This window comes from Prionailurus bengalensis, chromosome C2 (assembly GCF_016509475.1).
Source record: "Prionailurus bengalensis isolate Pbe53 chromosome C2, Fcat_Pben_1.1_paternal_pri, whole genome shotgun sequence".
Lineage (NCBI taxonomy): Eukaryota > Metazoa > Chordata > Mammalia > Carnivora > Felidae > Prionailurus > Prionailurus bengalensis.
This window is the reverse complement of record NC_057350.1, coordinates 70,202,331-70,222,646: the sequence shown is the minus strand read 5'-3', so window position 1 is coordinate 70,222,646 and position 20,316 is coordinate 70,202,331. Positions and strand designations below refer to the sequence as shown.

The window sequence follows — 20,316 nt, the reverse complement described above, 5'->3', positions numbered from 1 at the left end:
TCTTTCAGAGTTGCTCATGTACCTTATGCAGTAGGGTATCACTCCCACACTCTTGGTGTGTTAATAATTCATGGCCTTTATTGGTACCAATTCATTGACAGAACTTGGGAAATTTCTGGCTTTTCTTCCATGATTTAATGATATGTAGTTACTTCTCAGTAGTAGTCATCTCAGCTGGAATTGGGTCTTTAGCCAGTATATAAAATTAGACACAAACAAAACTTAAAAAACAGATAAAGTTGATTACTTTTGTTTATAAGACAACATACTTGGGGCTTCTGTAATTGTAAGTTCTTCGATCCATTGTAGAACTAACTCACAGAACATTAATTACCATCAGTAAAAAAAAAAAAAAATGAGCTTTAAGTCGGGGTTGATTGTCAATTTAAAAATGTACATGAGGGGCGCCTGGGTGGCTCAGTCGGTTAAACATCCGACTTTGGTTCAGGTCATGATCTCATGGTTTGTGGGCGAGCCCCACGTCGGGCTCTGTGCTGACAGCTGAGTCTGGAGCCTCCTTCAGATTCTGTGTCTCCTTCTCTCTCTGCCCCTCCCCAACTTGTGCTCTGTCTCTCTATGTCTCTCAAAAAATAAATAAATGTAAAAAAATTTTGTTTAAATGTACATGACTCCCCCATTTAAATAGAGATCCTTTTATTACACTCTATCATAGCATAACTACTCTTCCAATCTAAGACTTATTAGTTTATAATTATATATTTATTGGTGAGATTATTTATTAAACATTTGTCTCTACTCTGGAACCTCCATGGAACAGACCATCTCTCTTTTGTTCACTATTATCTGCACAATATCCAGCACAGAATCTGATTCTTAATTATTTGTGGAATGAATGAATGAATGAGGAAGTCATGATGTTAAGATCTTAAACTGGGAAGGTTGACTGAAAAGTTTTAGGATACTCTTGAATCCCCTAAAATTATCTTTTAAAAATGTGTTCATATACACATTGCTCTGGGGAAAGGACCCACAACCCTTATTAGATTTCAAGGGGGTCTGTGACTTTCCCGATAGGTATGGAATCACTGACCTATTTCAGCAGTAAAAGAGGATTCAATACCAAAGAACTTACCTATAACCTGAATCAAAGTATGCTATATGTACCTTTACATGGACAGATTTGTGGGCATATGTATAGGTGGGTGTATAATTTCCAAGAACAGTAACAGAAATGCCTCAGTAAATTTACCGAACAATCCACATTCACACCTCCCCTGAGTAGCTGATCATTCTATGGTCACTGGGCTCCAGGAGTGGCTGCTTGCATTCATCTGTTTCTTGGCAGCAACATCCATCACTCAGGCCAGAGAAAAGGAGTCTATAATTCTCTCCTTTCACCTGTTTGGGATGCTGACATCCCTCTTTGTGGGAGTTGTTTTTAATAACAAACCTGTAAACCTACTGGTTAACAAAGACACAAAGCCACATTTATAAAGCACTGGTGCCCGGGCAGTTTGATCAAACAACCCTGGGATTTCCCTTCCCTTGCCCTACAGCCAGAGAGGAAAGCCAACCTAATCAGTCCAAGGAGGCCTCTGAGTGTGGCATGCCTTCACAGCCAGCCGTTGGAGACTATGAGATGGGCTGAGCATGCTAATTGGCTGTTGTATATTAAATCTCTTCTCTCTCTCCCAGCTCCACAAGAGGCTTCCCTTCAGTAAATTTCCTCCCTTGTTTTTGTCCTGAAAATGGAGACTTCTAAAGTAAATTTGTCATGAGAAAGGTTTCTGTTGTGCCATTAACTCTCAGTGATCCATATTAACAGAGAAGAGCAGTGGTGCAGATAATTCAAAGCCAAAGGCTCTATTTAGCTTTGTAGTTCATTGTTTTGAGGGGCTTGGTAGCAGAGTTACCTCCCTAATTATGTTTGTCTTTGCTTCTTATTAAAATGAGTTTCTCTGCCTCAGGGCCAAGCAGTTGGGTGACATGAAGATTCTGGCACAGAATTTGTAAAATTCACCAGGGGACGTCCACAAGGCACCCAGATAATCAAACTTGACTAGATTTGAGTTCACATTCTTAATCACCTGTGATCAATTGCTTTGCTCCTCTGTGACTAAAGTGAGCCAGGGATGAGACATAATTATAGGAGACTAGTTAGAAGGAAATGAGTCTTTACATTTAGATGAAGACACAAGTCTATTGTAGGCAAAACTGATAACAAAATCAGTGTTGATGTTTTCCTTGCCTGGTCCTACAACCTCCTATTCTGTAGCCACAGTTCTCTTGCTATGCTAATTTCATGACGATCATCTCTGACTTACACCTTGCTATGGTTCCCTGTGCTAGTCATTAGGGCTATTCACAAATACCCCGCTCTCTTCTCCCGAACACATGGTAGGACATACATCTCCACTCAGCAGGTTAGATGTGGCCGTATGCCTGATGTCAGCTAATGAGATGTGATCAAAAGTGGCATGTGACACTTCTAGGCAGAAGGCTTCAGAGCCAGCAAGTGCGGGGCAACCAGCAGCATGTGAGACAGCCGCTGCTCTGCCAGCCTGAATCCCCAGTGACCTTGATGAGAAGAACTCCTACCGGCCAGTGATGGGCATATGGTAGGACCAAGAAATAAATCCCTATTGTTTTAAACCACTGAGATATTAGAGTTTTTGTTAACTCAGCATATCTCTATCACTGCATATATCAAGCTACATCATGATTGGGTTATTTCCCCAACTAGACACTGAACAACTTAAGGCCAAAATGGTTTCTTCTTCAGGACATGAAATTTAGTACGTAGCGTATTTAAAACAACCTGGTAGAAAATGAAACTCCCTTCCTTCCTGGCCTCTGTGATCCTCCATGTTTTATGTTTTCCTAACACTTGCCCCCCCTCCCAGCACCACTGGCTGAAAACAAGAAGGTGTCTTTGGTGTTCAGATATATGGTGGGGTTGGTGTTTGTGTGTGTGTGTGGGGGGGGGGGGGGGGAATGGCAGTGGAGCTATTCTTTTTGACCAGGAGCACAAGTAGGAAGAGCTGGCAGAAGAACAGAGGGAGGTAAGTCAGAGAAAAATTAGGCTACAGGCATTTTGAGTAAAGTAGGTTCAAAGGGCAGACAAGATTTTGAAATAAAGTCTTGGGGCAACCACACAGAAAAAACAGTATCCCAAAGTGTTAGGTTTACAAAGGATCATAGGTTTTATCTGGACTAGACCTCATCATCATCATCATCATCATCATCATCATCACACCAATATTAACTGATAACTTACTATGAACCAGGCGCAACTCTAACCGCTTTACAATTAACTAATTGAACCCTCACAACAACCTTATAAGGTAGTTATTACTGTCATTTTACAAATGAAGAAACTGAAGCCCAGAGAAATAAATTCCATATGGCCACACAGCTAGCAAATATCTCTCTGTGAATTCAGCATCTGCTTGAACACTCTTCAACCTGGGGAGTTTGCTAGCTCCCAGGGCCTCCCACCCGCCTGAGCTACATCCTGCCTCCCCTTCCAACTGCACTCCCCCACAGTTCTGCCTTCTAGACCAACACAAAGCAATTCTACCCTCCTTTCTCCAAGGTAAACCTTCATATATCTGAAGGCAGCAATTATGTATCCCTTAAGGCTGCCCTTCTCCAGTCTAAACAGCCCCAATTCACTCAACTGTTTCCAATGAGCCTGCGGTCCCACACCATCCCAGTTCAGTCACTCACATATGCTAAGGACCCAAAAATGTTGGTTAAATCAGCAGAGTGGAACTGGTGACTTTCCCTTATAGTCCTGTGCCGAGCAAATGCCTTCTACAATCCCAGCACCTTTCTTTCACCAAGTAAAGCAGAGTCCAGAGGCAGAAATGGAGCCATAATCTGCGATAGGAACAGCAGGCTGGCCATGTGTCCTGCACACATCCCCACGGAATGCTACAGAATCCGCATGTTTAGAATTCCTCCTTTTCACTCAGGTCTCAAGTCTATTTCCACCCCTCCCTCCTTCTTCTCCTCCCCCCCCCCCCCCAGGTCCTCCCACTCCCACTGCCCAGCCCCCAGAGGCAGTACAGAGAGCAGGCCCTCTACTCACCATGGAGTTCATGGCAAAGTGATTGTGCTGTGTCTGGAGGTCTAGAGCATGCTGGTAGCTCACGCCGATCTCCGTATGGCTCTGGAGGAATAACTCCTTGTTGTGGCTTATCCAGTCGAACATCTAGAGGTGACAAGAAGGTACAGAGTAGTCAGAAGGGTCATGGGTCCAACAGTGCAAAACTTTGAGCTACTGGAGAAAAAAAAAAAAAAAAGAGTCCTCCTGCCGGAGCCCAGTGAGAACCAGTCATCATTCTCAGAGTGGGGGTGGCCCACAGCCTGGTCTCCCAGGAAAGCCCTCACTTTTAGCATAAGGATGCATCAGCCTCTGTGCTACTCTATAGAGCCTAGGGGAAGAAGAGAAAACGAATGAGAGAATCAGGGAGATGGGGGAAAAAGCTATTGTTATTACCCCTATCTACTACTCCTTTGGAAAAACATTTACAAAGCCTCAAAAGGACACCATGCTTGTTTTAAGGACAGGCGCTGAGGGCACAACATGGAGGCTTAATCCACTCCCTACTGCACTAGCAGAAGAGAAGCAACAGGGCACCCTAACATGCCACTGATCCATATCATGTCACCCAACCACACACATTGTTGAAGTGACTCTGGACTAAACCACCTTTTCTCATGACTCCACAGCTCCCCAGTTCCAAGGTTTCTGCTATAACCTATCAGGAACCAGAAGAGGAGGGATTTGGGGGGTAGGGTGAGCACTGCCTGGCGCAGTGGGCACTGAGCCATTTTCCTCCCCTTAGCTCTCTACCCTGGTTTTTGTTTCGCCTTCCACCTCTCTCCCAGGCAGCCCACACACATTAAGGGGAGTTGACCAGAACCCCAGTTCCAAGGGAGGGATCACTCTAAAGGTTATCCATCCTCAGGACACCACATCTAAGCCAGTCAGTGTAGGACATTTCCCAGCCAAAGGGATTATCTCAGAAAAGGAATGTTATCCAATTCAGTACAATAAGACACTGGTCTGGGAAAATAGAACCTAGTTCTTCAGATATAATTTCTGGTCCTCTGATACTGTCATTGTGACCCTGAGCCTCAAATTGTTACAGCCATTCTGCTGGCAGCCTAAGGGTGAAGCTGATGAGCAGAGAAAGGGTATAGCCAAAACACCGACAGGAGGCAGGCAGATCCCTGATTGAGCTTTGCCTGATCTCTGGCTTGTTTCTGGACTTCCCTAGTACCCAAGCCAAGAAATCCTCTTTATCATCCAAGTGCAGTCAAGTGATGTAACAGGAAAGGTGTGAAGCCTTTGAAAAGACGACTCCTATACTTGGAACTGAAGCCCCATAGTTTGGGACGGGCTCCGCTGCAGAGCAGAGCATGGAGGAGCTGAGCACAGGTGCAGGCGGAGAAGCTGCAAAGATGGCTCCAGCCTTCCTAGAGGCAGAACCTCAGACTCATTTATTATTCCCCTTTGAACAGCGAAGTGAATTTGCTTTTTCAGTTGTATTCAACCTTTTACATTTACAAGACACTTGCTATGTGCCAGGTACGGTCCAAGGCAATGGAAAACAAGAGTGACTAAAATATGGTTCTTAGGTTTAAGTGGTTTAAAGGCCAGTATGGAAAACAGACAGGGACTCAGATATAATGCTAGTACAACTTGGCACAGGACTTGATTAAAATCATGACTCGAAAAATATCTATCAAGATAAAGTCCCATATGTTCTTCCATACTAGCTCCCATCCTTAATGGAGTGGGGACAAAGAAGAGCAGAGAAGGCTTCCCATAGGAGGTGCCACCTGGAATTAGCCAGGGTTGGGTGAGGGAGATGGGAGCTCCAGGCAATGGGAAGACCTAAGAGGCAGAACTTGGGGCAGCCAGTTCCAGAAGTATGTGCAGCTTCTGGAAGCATCCCAGCTGTGCTTCCGGAGCCTGACGTGAGGAGAAGATGTGGCTGGAGAGGCAGATGAGGCAGCTGACTATGGAGAGCCCTGGACACAGGCTTTAAGAAACCTGGACTACATTCTGTGGGCAACAAGCAGCAGTGGAAGGTTTTAAGCCGAACAGTGAAGTGTGATATGAGCTTTGATCGCACTGAGGGATGTGGACTGGTGGGGTGAGGCAGGGCAGAGAGAAGGGTTAGGAAGCTGTCACAGTAATCCCATTGACGAGGGGTGGGTGGGGATTAGAATCTGGAAGCCTGGGTTAGGGGCATGGTAGCGGAGTCTGCCATGGGCAGGAGTGGGCAGGCTTGAGAGCTCCTGGGAACGGGACCGAGGACTCACAGTTATTCTGGGAGGGAGGGTGAGGAAGAGGTAGGGAATAGCCAGGTGTCTGGCACAGCACCCTGGGTCCTCATAGGAAAGGTGCTACCATGAGTGCCACATAAAGAGGAGGATAAGAAGCTGGGGTGGGGATCAGGAGATAGCAGGTTCTGTCTTAGATGTGCCAAGTTTGAGAGGCTGATGAGAATTTCAAGCAGAGGTGCACTGTGGGCAGTTAGACTTCTGTGTCAGGAGGTCAGGAGAGAGACATCGAGGCTGTGGTAACTCACAGTTAAGTATAAACACATCACCTTCCAAATGCAATCATGCATGGCTTGGAAGTGATTCTCCCTTTTGAATTACCCAGATCACTCTCAGCTATCTCTCTGGGATAATAAAGGAAGAAGGAAAGTATCACTCCTCACTTTCGAGTATCAGAGGATGTTTCAGGCTGGGGGCTCCTGCAGAGTCTGGGTCAACATCTGCTGTGTGCAGTATCCTGGGTCTGACAGCAGTAGTCATCTCCAGGGCGCTGGCACAGGTCAGGGCTCTCCCTCCCCCCGCAATTATTCTTAAGGACAAAGGGAAAAAGAAGACAAGTGCCCCAGGAGTGTAGAGGAATCTTATTCTGTAATTTTAGATCTTTAAAATTCCGCCTCTCAACCCCATTTTAAAATAATTTCTCATCTCTGTTCCTTATTGACAAAAGAATCAATAAAGTTAATGAAAATCTGAAATGTCTTAAGTCCTTAGAACTTGTGATGAAAAGCACTCACTCCATATGCTTTCTTGGATATCACAGTGGCCGAGAAGTGACCTTCCCTGTATTTTCTGTTAAATGACTATTTAGATACGCAAATAAGCAGTGAAGTTACATGCTAGCACCAGAATGATTAGATTGCCTGGTGCCAAGTCCCTGCTGGACTACAGAGCAGGGCTTGCTGGATAGGGGCCAGTCAGGCTGGAAAGCAAGAAGAGAAGGGAATGAAAAGACAGGCAAGAGTAGGGTGCGCAGAAGAAACTATGCACTTCTCTGAATGGGCTTCTCACACAATGTCCATACCCAGGCCATTCCTCAATTCTGCCTCCACCGTGGAGCACACCAGCAGCTCTCGGGTGGCTGGGGGTTCTGGCAAGATCACTGGTGCCGGAGGCAGAGCTCCAAAGAGGTGATACATACCTCAGGGAGAAAGAAAAAAAGACCTACTCTGGGGACCAGATGGTCCCACATGACATCAGAAACCAGAATCTCTCCAAGGTGGCTATTTCCTAAGAGACAGTCTCAAGTCTTCTCTGGGCCCGCGTCTACTGCCTTATAGTATATAACTTGCACCCTTGCAAACCTGGCTATCTGCAAGGGTCACCATCATTTCTTCTGCATTCAATACAACTGGTTGTGGAGAGAATGTGGTCATATGTGCACATGTGCATGTGTGTGTGCACTCATGTGCATGTGTGCACTGAGTAGGATGAGGACGGGGCTGGCTCCAAGCCTGGTTCTGTCACTAAGTACCCATGAGACTGGGAAAGTCTCATTTCTGGGTTTCTCCTCATTTGCAAGGGATAAGTGGCTCCCTGAAAGGAGGTAAGCTCCTGGTTTTACGTTCAGCCCAGTTCGGAAATTTATGGAATGCATTTTTTTTTCATTCAGAAGAAAATAGTTTTAATGAGTCTCCTGGATCAGAAGGTATATTCATTGCTGCAATTTACATTTCTAACATTTGAAGAAAAGAATGACAGTGAGAAAACTGGTGTTATTTGGTAGCCGGAGAAAGGCTTAGTCTCAGCCCCGACATTTGTCTGGTGTGTTAGAGTCCAAAATGTCTGTCAGTGCAAAAAGCGTGTCTCAGCTCTTGGCACCAATGCAATAAAGAATTAAGGATCAGTGCCCAACGTAAAAGCAGAGAACAGTCTTATTGGAGCAACAGTATACCATCTAGGGAGAGCAGGCAGGTTCCAAGAGGTGGAACTGGCCCCTAGGTTGTTTGGGATTGGATATTCAGTGGGTCCTTCTGGGCTAGAAGGAGTGGTGATGCACAGCGGGGTGGTCTCTGATGGATGCTGCTTCCCATCATTTGGGGTACTCCTTTCACAGGTTGGGAGGGGGAGTTTTTGAGCCCACAGTGTTAGTACCAGACTCTTCATGGCAGCCCTTTTCCATGGGGGCGGGGCTGTACCCACAATACAAATGCATTGTAATGAGTCTAGGGTTACCCTGGGGCAGAGGTGGAAGAGAAGAGCAAGCTCTGCTCCTGTGGCTCTTGATCAGTCAGGCCCAAGCTCTTGGAAGACCCAAGGTCAGGATGTTGTGCCCCCAGGCTTCTCATGTGCAATCTATTTATCACTGTTCTTGCCATGAGCTCAGGTCTAACTGCCCATTTTATCACTTGGGATAAAATCTTTGGGACTCTGAAATCTTTGAGGTCAAGGGATGAAGGTTCCTCAGGGCTTGCCTTTGACTTCTCATATCTAGCTTCTACCTAACACGTCCATTCAAACACTTCATCTCACTGCGTCCATTAGGGCTGTTTTATAGACTGGGAAACAGGCTCAGAGAAGCAAAGGCCGGGGTCTAGAATTCATTCACTACACCCAGTGCACATTCACTGAGTGCCTGTTGAGCCAGGCTCTCGGGACATTGCCCTGCCTCCTGCACATAGCTGTAGGACCTCTTGTGCCTGGTCCCCCAGGGGAGTTACTACACAAAAAGCAGCCACCAGGGCCCTGTGAGGTTCTAGATAAGGTAAGGTGCTATCGCTCACATGAAGCCATTCACTCTCCAATACCCAGCCTGCTTCTCTCCCCTCAGGTCTGCCCCACTAGGGCCTGGGGATGGCTGATTCAAACAGCCTCACTTACTCTCAGTAAATACTTGCCAAGTGAATGAATGCATGCGTGAGGTGGCTCTGGGGTTGCTAATTCCCAGACAAGCTGGCCCTTTCTAAGCTCCATTCCAGCCAGGTCATTTTATGATTTGATCTATTGGAATTGGGCTCTCTGGAAGACACTTGAACTAGACTGACCCAAAAAAGCTAAAGGAAAACAAACAAACAAAAAAACCTAAAGACAATATCTCCACAGTAGTTTCAAACATTTGGATCTTTTTTTTTTTTTTTTTTTGAGAAGCTACAAATGGTAGGTTTAACAAAATTTAATATGACAACAAAATTCTTCTAAGAGGAAAGTTCATGTCTAAATAATGAAATTTTATCTCTTTGTTTGAAAACTAACATAGTTTCGTCTCATTAAGAAGATAGATGTTACATGTAAGCTACTTGGATTTTTGTTGTTTTTTTTTTTCTTTTTCATGTTTTGCTTTTAACTAAACTATGTAATTTTTTTTTTCATGCTGGCTACAATTTTGCCGAAAGATAAAAATCTAGTTCTTAGTATATAATAAATGACAAAAAGAATCTATTTAAATGCAAATTAGGGAAATAAACAGAAACCTTTTTCTCCTTTTGTTATGAAGATAGGGATAGCAAAAAGGTTACTATTGTTCTGTTCTGTTTTTAATGAAGCATAAACTATTTCATGGAGCAAAGAAATTAAATAAGGATCTTGGGCTTATTTTCCTTCATTTGCCAAATTTAGCAATGGTATCTGATTTAGAGTTTTAACTTTCAAACCACCTTACCACCTACTGTTAATATTTTACATTGTCTGTAATTATAGATTATATTGTTTTTCAAGTTGCTTATATTCAGCTTTGATAAGTTGATTAAGAGGATAGAAGGCAAGCAATGGATTTTCTTTGCCTAAATACATACATTGCGGTATCACCTGTGTCTCCTGGACCCTGCTTGTACACAGGAGTGACCCAGCCAAAAAGCTTATGCCCTAAACAGTGCTAACAACTCCTTGCCGGTGAACCTGGCTACATCTTGGACACACGTGGTCCGTTCCACAACAAAGTTTTATGTGTATTAGAGTGCAAAGAACAGAGCCTCCAAATCTTGGGTTTGAATATAGATTCTGCTATATAAACTTTGGTAAGCTAGGTTATTGGCCTGAAAATCTGTTTCTTTATCTGCAAAATGGGATAACAATTTTTACTATTTTAACCTTTGGGTAATAGTGAGATTTAAATAAGGTAATGGTTTTATTCTTTCTTTAAGTGCTGCATACCTGATAGATTTTTAAACCTATTTAGCGAACATACTCTAGTGTACATATTACCCTAACATTTTCATTTAGAGCACAAAACAGATGAAAAGTATGGATTTAAAATTGCAGTAGGTTCACCTTACTGCAAAATCACCGTGGGCTAATAGGAATCATACCGCACCTCATATACAAACATGTCCCCTGCCCACCCCTCCCCAAGAAGTACCCCACAGTGACCACAGGGTGCTGCACAGACACAGCCCAGAGACACCTGTGCATCTTCCCATTGCCTCCACTTTCACATACACAGAGGGGCACTGTGGGTGCCCTTGCCCACACAGGATTCAGAGACCTGTACACCCCTCTAAGGGTTAAGCTTGAGGGCACTGGTGCCCTCCTGGCCTAATGGTGTGGCCGGACCAGGACCTTGCTCTCTCCTGCCTTGCTTCCAGACCTTCCCTTCCTTATCCTCTCTGCCTTCCCCAACTTTTTCACTATTAGTCTCAGTCCCTTAGGCTCTTCACAGCTTTTCACTCAGGACAGACTCCTATTAAAATGCATCATTCCCACAGCCCCCCTGAAATCAGTTTATTTTGGATATAGAAACAGCTCAATGAGAAAGTAAGGCCCTTTGTGATCATGACCCACAGGTGAGATCCAAACTGTGGTGGCAGAGGAGCACTGGATAAGAGAGGTGGAAAGGAACAAGGAATGAAAAGTGCATGGGAACCAAAGACTAATCTCCCCACCTTACAATTCTGTGTTCATGTGAACTCTAACTCATGCTGGGGCATATATTCTCATGCAAACAGGGCAACATGTAGACTCTGTAACCCTTAAGACCCTTCAACTCTGGTTTGTAATTATCTACTCTCCTAGGATTGCAAGCTCTCCTGATAAAGGAAAAAAAGGAACAAAAGGAGAAAAAATAAAGGACCCCAAATGTGGACCTAGTTTCTAGGTTCCCAGAATTCCTCACTGGAGAGACTTTGACATGTCACCTCATGCGTATCCACAAGGCTTGCAGGCCATGGGCACTCAGGGCTCTGAAAGGCCATCTTTATACTGGGAAAGGGCAGGCAGTTAGGACTTGTGCCTGATGCACTCTAGGCGTCAATAAATATCCACTGAGGGAGAGGAGGTGCTCTGGGCTCTGCCTGTTTCCCTTTAGGCTTTCGGTGTGTCGATGGTACACTTCTATATGTTGTATAGAAGACAAGCCATTTTTCGTCTTCCACCATAATCCCAGCTGCTCTAGGGAGGATGGCTCAGCATGGTTACCTGGGAGACCCTCTCAATGACTCAACCAGGACACCAAACAGTTTCACTGACCAGGCTCTGTCTCTGACCTATAGATATCCTATCAATCCCCTAGCACATTTCTTACACTTTCCCTATTCAAATTCCCTAATTCCCAAATCTCAGATCTAACATTCTAACTGTTGCTCACCTCTAGAATGGTCCTAAAAAAGGCCAATATCCCACTGTGAGCAGTGGGTTAACAAAATCTTTCCCCTTCTGCATGATAATCTGACCTTCATTTAATATCCCAATTCTGTTTCCCTGGAAACAGGTGAAGACAGTATGTGACAACATGTTACATGTTGCCTATGGTAAGAATACCCACCATGACTGGTAAACTATCTGGATTGGAAGGATAATCAATGAACTGTAAATACCCAATGGGGACACCATAACCTGGGCTTCCCTGAGTTTGACAACTCATGTTAACGGCACGCCCATTACAGGGACTCTGGAAGCTGTGCCAGTGATGTTATAAGAGCTACTGGCTCCCATGGGACATGGAGTTTTTAAGCCATGACATCTTCTGTAGCTGCCCACCGTGAATCTTGTCTTCTTGCACCTGAGCTGGACTGCTGCAAAGACTATTCTGTTGGTAAGCCATGGTTGCCATATTATATCATCTTGAGTAGATCAGTGCGAAATGTGACCCATGATGGTCTTGCAGTCAGTGTTCGGTAGAGTCCAAGGAGACTCCCTGGTAGGTGTTGTCTCCAAATTTCAGAGCCAAACTATAAGAACAACAGTACCGTGCCTCTTCTCATCTTGCCTTCTTTCTCCATCTTGCGCTCCTATTCTCAATTTCTCTCGGTGACAGAGTAATGATAGTGGTAACAATAACAGCATCTAACATTTGTTGAATGCTCCCTATGTGCTAGGCACTATTCTAACCACTTACATGTTAACTCATTTAATCCTCTTCATCTCATAATTATCTCCCCAATATTAGCCCCCAATATTATCATTTCAATTTGACAGACTAGGAAGCTAAAGCACAGAGAGGTTACCTGAGATTCAAACCCAGGTGCTGATGCTCTTAACACTGTTGTTAACACTTCCAATGTGCTCAGAGCTTCACTCCGGCTACCCTTCCTGTTATCATCAAACTTCTAGAAGTACATTCTGCCCCTGTTGCCTCCATTTTCCCTCCACCCACTTCCTCCCTAACTCCTTGTAACAGGGGCTACCTGTCCTACTTCTGTAAGTCTGCGCCCACAGTGAAAACCAACCATCTCCTCCTTTCTGAGCCCTTGGTTCTGCCACTCCTCCTTCCCTTTGGTCTCACCTCACAATCCAGCACGGGCCTTTCTGAAACTCCCTCTCTCTGGCCGCGTGCCCAGATTCCTCTCCTGCTTTCACAGGCCTCCACCCCAGGCAAAATTCTCCCTGAGGCACCAGCAAGTCTACACGCACACTCTTCCCTGACACCTCGTGTCTCCACACAACCAACAATAGAAACACTGTCATTGTGAAAACTGACCAATTGTCCAGTCCTACACTGATCTATCCAAACTTGCCTCCCACTTCTATCACTGCCCCTTCATGACCTCCTTTCATGTCCTTCACACCCTTACTGAGACAGTCTCAAGACTTGGCCCTCTGACTTGTATTCACCAGGCTCTGCCCATCTAAACATCCATCTAAGCTCACATCTTCAACAACACGAGTGGTGTTTCCTATTTCATGTGCCAAGCTATACTTGAGGTTCCACACCAAGAACTTCAATAGATGACCTCATGCGGTCCTTATAATAATGGTACGAAGAAAGTATTGTTCAATCCACCTTAAATATGCTGAAAACTCAGTGTGAAGAGTTGAAGCAAATTGTCAAAGATCCCGCAGCTTGTAAGTGATGAGTATCAATTTAGAATCTCATGTCCATCTAAACCTAAATCCCACACAATTTCCTGGTTCTGGCGTGCCCTCTAACCATAACTTCCCAGATAACTGACAAGAATAAATACATGCCAGGCTCTGCACAATGAACGTTGTGCATAAACACTGTCTCAATCCTCAACCCTGGGAGCTAGGGGATCATCACCACCTTTTTTTGTAGCTAAAGAAACAGATTCAAAGAGATTTAATGATTTGGCTGAAGTCACATAATGAAAACTCAAATGGCATATTGAAGACTCATTAGGTCTGCATGACTCCAAAGTCCATGCTTTTAAATCACTACCAAACTGTCTCCCAAATAAACACTTAAATTTCAGACTATTCCTAGTGACTCAACTCAATATGAATATCCCAAGACAGCATCTTCAATTACTGTGTCTTTTCTATGAAAACTATTACCTTCTTCTGACTTCCCACATCTTTACCCCATCTCCCAGATCCCATTTGTTCTTCCTTCCCTCAAATAACTCTGACATATGCCCTTTATTTTTCATTACTGCTACTAATTGCCACACAGCCCCTCCTGCCTGTATTACTACAGTCACTTCCATACTGGTCTCCCTGGACTCCATCTTCTCCTTTATACCAAGCCATCTGCCCCTACCAGGTTCATTGCTTTAATATACTGCTTTCGACATGTCGAAACACGCATGTGTATGCACACATGAGCACACACACGTGCGCGCGCACACACACACACACACATTCACACAATTATTGCTGCTGTCATCTACAATACAAACAAAATCCAGTCTCCTTGTTCTGGCATTCAAGACACTCCCCCCTCTTCCTCAACTGGTCCAAATCTGCCTTTCCCTATTATTTCATACCACTGTCCTATACCAAGCATCCTTTCAAGCCATATGCTATTCACTGCCACGGAAATACATCATACTGTGCTCACTGCCACCCCCATATCTGTGCTACATCTTTCCCCCTATGAAATGATCCACACCCAAATACCCAAATTATTCCCATCCTTTGAAATGCAATTAAAGTGTCATCTCCTCATCATGCCTTCTTTGACCAAGTGAACCCATACTGATTTTTCTTTTCTCCAAACTCTCTGCTCTGGAATCTACTGCAGGAGTTCACAAACCTAGCCTTAATTCAGAACTATCTGAAGTGTTTTTGTAAAAAATATAGCTTCCTAAACTTTGCTCTTAAGATTCTGATTTAGTAGGAGCTCTCTAGATGATTCTGGTACACTTGCATTTTTTATTTAAATGGTGCATGTGGAGACTCATCATCTGTCCACTATAGGGTAGCTGGTATCACACTTAACCCTACCATCTATAAACTATTTAAAAGCACAAGCCAACAACCAACATAGACCAATGACCCGTGAAGGAAGAGAAGCACATAATGTAAGCCCTCTGTGAAGCAGAGAACTACAAGCTGAGTAGCGAGCAGCAGTTTTGATGGGTATAAAAAAAACAGAGTTCAGAGCTGGTAAGGTGGTTGGAATTTTGGTGATAGAATATTAGGGAAGAGGGAACTAAGAGAAGGAGCCCTAAAAATCTTCATTAAAATTTCCTTTAGGTCTTTGGCCAAATCCTAAGCTGTGCACCTGCAAGGCAAGACTCCAGAAAGTCTAGCAGAGAATAACGTATTGAGAGCTGAACAGAAATTTTAGGTTATGCAGTACTGGGGAAATGTTCAGAGGTCTAAATCAAACCGTGTGAAGAGACTTTGGTAAACATTCTGGGCACTGAGTTGGGTCCCCAGAAAGAACCAGGATATAGGAGTAGGAACTACAACCTAAAAATAAGGGCTCTACCCTCGGATTAATGAAAAGATGGAAGTAGATCTGTCATAGCAAAGCCTAAACCAAGGCTCAATAAGATCAAGATCTGCTAGTAATTTAACTGCATCCCAGAACGAAATTTAAAGGTTAGAAGGAAATAACCTAATCCAGAGTCTCTACAATGTGTCATCTGCAATATCCAGTATAAAATTACAAGCCATGTGAGGACACAGTGAAAAGTGATTGACAAGCAGAGAACAAAAGGCAATGAAAATAGACTCAGAGATGACCAGGCTATGAATTGGCAGGTAACATTTTCAAGATAATCATGATTAACATAAAGAGAATAGGAAGGAAAGGGACAAAATGAATTAAAAGACAAAACCTGAAACAGAGTTTCCAGTTTTCTGTTTCTTGTAGCCCAAAGCATCCTGATACAGTCACATGCTCATGATGCTTAGCACAATATTTTATTTACTTAGTGAGTATTCACTGTATTCTGGACATTGAATAACAGACTAATGATAAACAGCAATGTCAGAGGCTAGCGAGGGAGACAAATGTAATCAATAGTCTGTCAACTTTAAGTGTGAAAAGTACTATGAAAAGTATATACCAGGAGCTGACAACAGAGGAGCATTGGTCCCATTTGGCGGAGGTAGAGGTATGGAAAAACATGAATGGCTTCCAGAGAGTGGCAACAGCTGAACAACACTTGAAAGACAAAAGGATTTGGTCAGGTGAAGTTGTGGATGGAAACACCTTAATGAGATGACATAACTTGAGCAAAGGCCTGGAGGCTTAAAATATGGAATAGAGAGGAGGTACACAGAGTTCCACAAGTGAGAGGTGGTGAGAAAGGATGACAAAAGATGAGGGAGGGGCTGGGTCTCAGAGGGGCAGAGATTGAAAGGCAGAGAAACTGGCCTTTATTCAGTGTGCAGCAGGGAACCAGTAAAGGGCAGTAAAACAGTCAAATCTGTTTTTAACCCTGACTGGGTGTCTACCCTGAGGTCCCCAGATAAGACCGTGATTTACCTCATTGCAAAGGGGAGTCCGAGCCAGTCCTGATCTCACAGAACAAAATCAATTAGCACATTACAGACTTCTCACCGACTGAGGGTTCTCCATGCCCACTCCCTCCTTGTTTTCCCCTCACACTCCTTGTTCTTACAACCCCTTCAATGTCTGGGTCAAATATGAAGGAGGAGGTAAAGATAATGTATTAAAGGTGCCCAGCACAGAATATAACACATAATAGATGCTGAATGCATGTTAATCCCGTTCTATTTCCCCTGGGTTTAGCAGGATAAGCTGGCAGTCACAAAAAGTAGTTGCTTTCTGATTAGAGAAGCTCAGGCTGCAAAACTTCCTGCTCAAATCACACACTGCCCTTGAAAATGAGCTGTAGCTCAGCCTAGAGAAGCACATGATCACGTTAGGCCTTAAAAGGCCATGGTCCTCACTCATGCCTTCCTCATGCTAAGTGATGGAGTGAAAAGTCTCACCAAGTCCACAATTAATGTAAATGCTTTCAGACTTTAAATAAGGTTTTTTTTGTGTTTTTCATTTCCAGTCTGTTTGCCTGGATGGACCAAATTCCCTGCAGCACTGGCAATATGCACAGTACCCTCTTTCTGGGGAAGGAACGGTCATCCAGGAGCCAGCAAGTCAAGCAGAGGAGAAACAGGACCAACCAAGCCAGGAGTCAGCCTAGGCAGCCCCAGGATATTGACTCTGAGTGGCCAAATTCCTTCCATCTGAACCACAGATGCTGATAAAATATTCTCAGCAACCGAGTGAGAAAATGTGCTTCACTTACTTCCCAAAATGTAGAATTGAAGAGGTCAAACTCTATTTAATCCAAGCTGAGAAAAGAGTGCCCAACTTTATCCCAAAGCTAAATTTAGACATAAACTGAGATCTGGCCCTTGGCAAGTTAATTTAGATGAGCTAATGCTTGTTCCTGGCATACAGGATGCACTCAGTAAATGGTAACTATTATTGTTACTGCAAAAATGGAGCGTCTGCTGGATGTTCTCATCCAGTCCTCCCACGCATCCTAAAATCGGCTGTGCCAATCACTTGCACATCTGGGGAAAAAATTCCACATGCGCTAAGGAGGAGGTGGCCCTCCCTCTGAGGGAAGAGGGTGGCTGCTGTGCTGCAGGGGTGTGTGCTAGGTGGGCTTGAGCTCCAGCTGAGGAAGGAACCTGGCACTCCCCCTTTTCTCTTTGCCCTCTTCCCACAGCTTCGGCAGTGGGGTCTGGGCAGGCAAGGTGCAGCACAGGAGCCAGGCTCAGGCACATCTAGGAAGAGAGGCTTGGTCATGCTTCCTGCTTCCAGACCCCACCGGGCAGAGCACACCCTGCAGATGCTCAGGAAGAACTTAGGGAATGAAGAGCCTAATCACTCCTCAAAACCCTTCATTTCTTTCTTTTTTTTTTCCTGTATTTATTTATTTTTATATTAAATATAATTTATTGTCAAACTAATTTCCATACAACACCCAGTGCTCATCCCAACAGGTGTCCTCCTCAATGCCCATCAGCCACTTTCCCCTCTCCCTCAACCCCCATCAACCCTCAGTTTGTTCTCAGTATTTAAGAGTCTCTTATGAAAACCCTCCATTTCTTTAACAATCTTATGCAGAGGCCTGCGGAGAACTCCTGGGTTCAGTTAGTGCCCTTGTCCCTGTGAGCAGGGCAGAAATGTAGTAATGGGATCATTCACGGCATAATGCTTTTAGCAGCCTGATCACCACTCCTGTCACGCTTCTGTGCCTTCAAAGAAATTTAAATTTAATTTAGTCACCCATCCTTCTCCCAAAATGTTTTTTGGGATTTCTTTCCACCCCCAGCCCCCAATCCTACTGTCGTGAGGTGAAGGCCTGGTCATTACCTTAGCTCCCTTTCCTCCCCAGCATCCAGTAGGTCACCTGGTCCCACTTCCTTTCCTTTCGAGTGTCTCCAGAGTTTGCCCCTCTCTTTTCCACTCCCACTGCCACCTCATCTGCTCACCCTTGGATTAGTATAAAAAGACCAGAAGTGGGGGTCCTGCCTCCCAATCTCTCTCTGCACTGCAAGATGAAAGTTACTAAAACCCCAGTTTTTAAGTGGCATCCTTTGAAACCACTCAGCAGTAGGTGGTGCTCTTGTGCCAGCTCAGAATGCTCACAAAAGTTTTGCTCCATCAGGCAGCCCAGTGAGCATGGACTGTGCCACAGTCCACTCTTGATTTGGTACTGACTGTGTGCCTCAGGGGTACACAGAAGTATCTTAAGACACCGGGCCTGACCTCCAGGAATTTGCAATATATTGGGAGGAATGAGGCCTCTGAGCGTAAAATCACAATACAGGTTGGAATAGTCCAGTTTGAGGGGAATGGATAATGGCTACAGGAAGATGCCCAGAGGACAGAAAGAACACTTCCAAGAGGGAAGAATGAGTAAAGCAGTGTTTGAGCAGACCTTCAGCTAGGGTAGGGTTTCAATAGGCAGAGTGGGAGGGAGGTTGGTATAAAGGCAGGAGACGGTAGGGCTGTGCAAAGCACAGAGAAGGATGTCCTGAAGGTGTGGCCCAAATGCCCAAGTCCAGTCTCATTCCCCATTGTAGTCCCTTCCGGTTTGCACCTCCTCTTGACACCTCATGACAAGGGTCAGCTTCCCAGGGAAACCTCCTAGGGCAAGACAAGCACCACTCTAAGGTAGGACCAGTTGGTCTACCTGATCTGCATGGAGAAAACCAAACATCCCTTTTTCTCTGTACCAAGAAAGGGCATGTCTTCTCTCACCACATCAGCAACCATCCCCATAGCAGGGACTTTCTTGTCCTAGAAAAGGCTCTCTGAGAAGGGAGGTGAGCCAAAGAGTAAGAGAATGGAGTTTCTTGGTGAAATGGGGAACATGGGGAAAAGCCTTCTGGGATTTCAGGAGAGGCAGGTTTCCTCCAAGGGAATTAATGTTCCTTTGGGTGTTTTACCATGAGTTTTCTGACTCTCCAAGATAAGACCACAAAGCTTTGGCTCTGCTTAGGAATGACCTCAGGGAACGCCAGGGGACATAGGAATGAACATCCCTGATCTGGGCACACCTAACTCAGGGCACCAGAATCCTGTCAAGTCAATATTTCCATACTAGAAAAGCCTCTCTATGCATACGTGTGAAAAGACATCATCTTCTACTCATATACGAGATAGTGCCTCATTCAGTTTGAATGAGAGGATGTAATTCTCTGGGTGGGCATACCTTGGAGTTTCAGACTGGCTAACCTGAACTACAAGAAACAAGTGCACCACCACCCCTCCCCAAAACACACACACAAAATCTCTCTCACTTGTAGAAGTGGGATCAAGAGCTGCAGACCCCTCCCCATCCCTTTTCACATTTGAAAAACTGGTCCCAGGAATGCCACACTGAGCTTAGAGCCCATATCAAGTGAAAATAGGCCAGAAGAAGTGATGGGAGCTCGCCTGGAGCAAAAAAGACTGGGAAGGTCCATGAGGATTGTCTTCAAGTCATCAGAGGGCTGTTGTCCAGGAGACGGAAGGAACTAGTTCTGGGGGGTTCTAGGGCAGAGCTGAGACCACAAGGTGGAAGCTCCAGAAAGAAAGATGCTGGTCTGGTGGCAGGAGGCCTTTCTAACAAACAGTGGTGTGTAATGATGAAACAAACAGGCTGCTTCACAAAGCTGTGGCTTCCTCCACCCAGGAAATGCTCAGCAGAGAGTCTAGAGGATGCGTGTCAGAGAAGCCCTGAGTAAAGGATTAGACCCACTGATTCAAAGATTCTAGCATTCTAAGATGATCCTGGCAGGGCCTGAACTATTCACCAAATTTCAGCTTTCCCCATGGCCCCTGGTTCCTCGGGGAGTAGACCCCCAGTTGTAACTCCTGGGGAGCCATGCCCCAGGGACACTGTCCTAGAGCCTGAGCTCCAGCCTCTCTGGGAAGGGGTGCTCCCAGAACCCACCCTGTACTTTGGGGCT

General features: G+C 44.9%; 1 protein-coding gene across 20 annotated transcripts in view; it reads right to left on the bottom strand.

Moving 5' to 3' along the window:
- Nucleotides 1-20,316, bottom strand: part of KALRN (kalirin RhoGEF kinase) — a 677,424-nt gene that overhangs the window by 411,716 nt on the left and 245,392 nt on the right. For all 20 annotated transcript variants that reach the window (XM_043594359.1, XM_043594361.1, XM_043594360.1 and 17 more), the window contains exon 6: nt 4,055-4,177. In XM_043594359.1, coding sequence (XP_043450294.1) covers nt 4,055-4,177 — 123 coding nt within the window. The remainder of the gene's footprint in view (nt 1-4,054; nt 4,178-20,316) is intronic.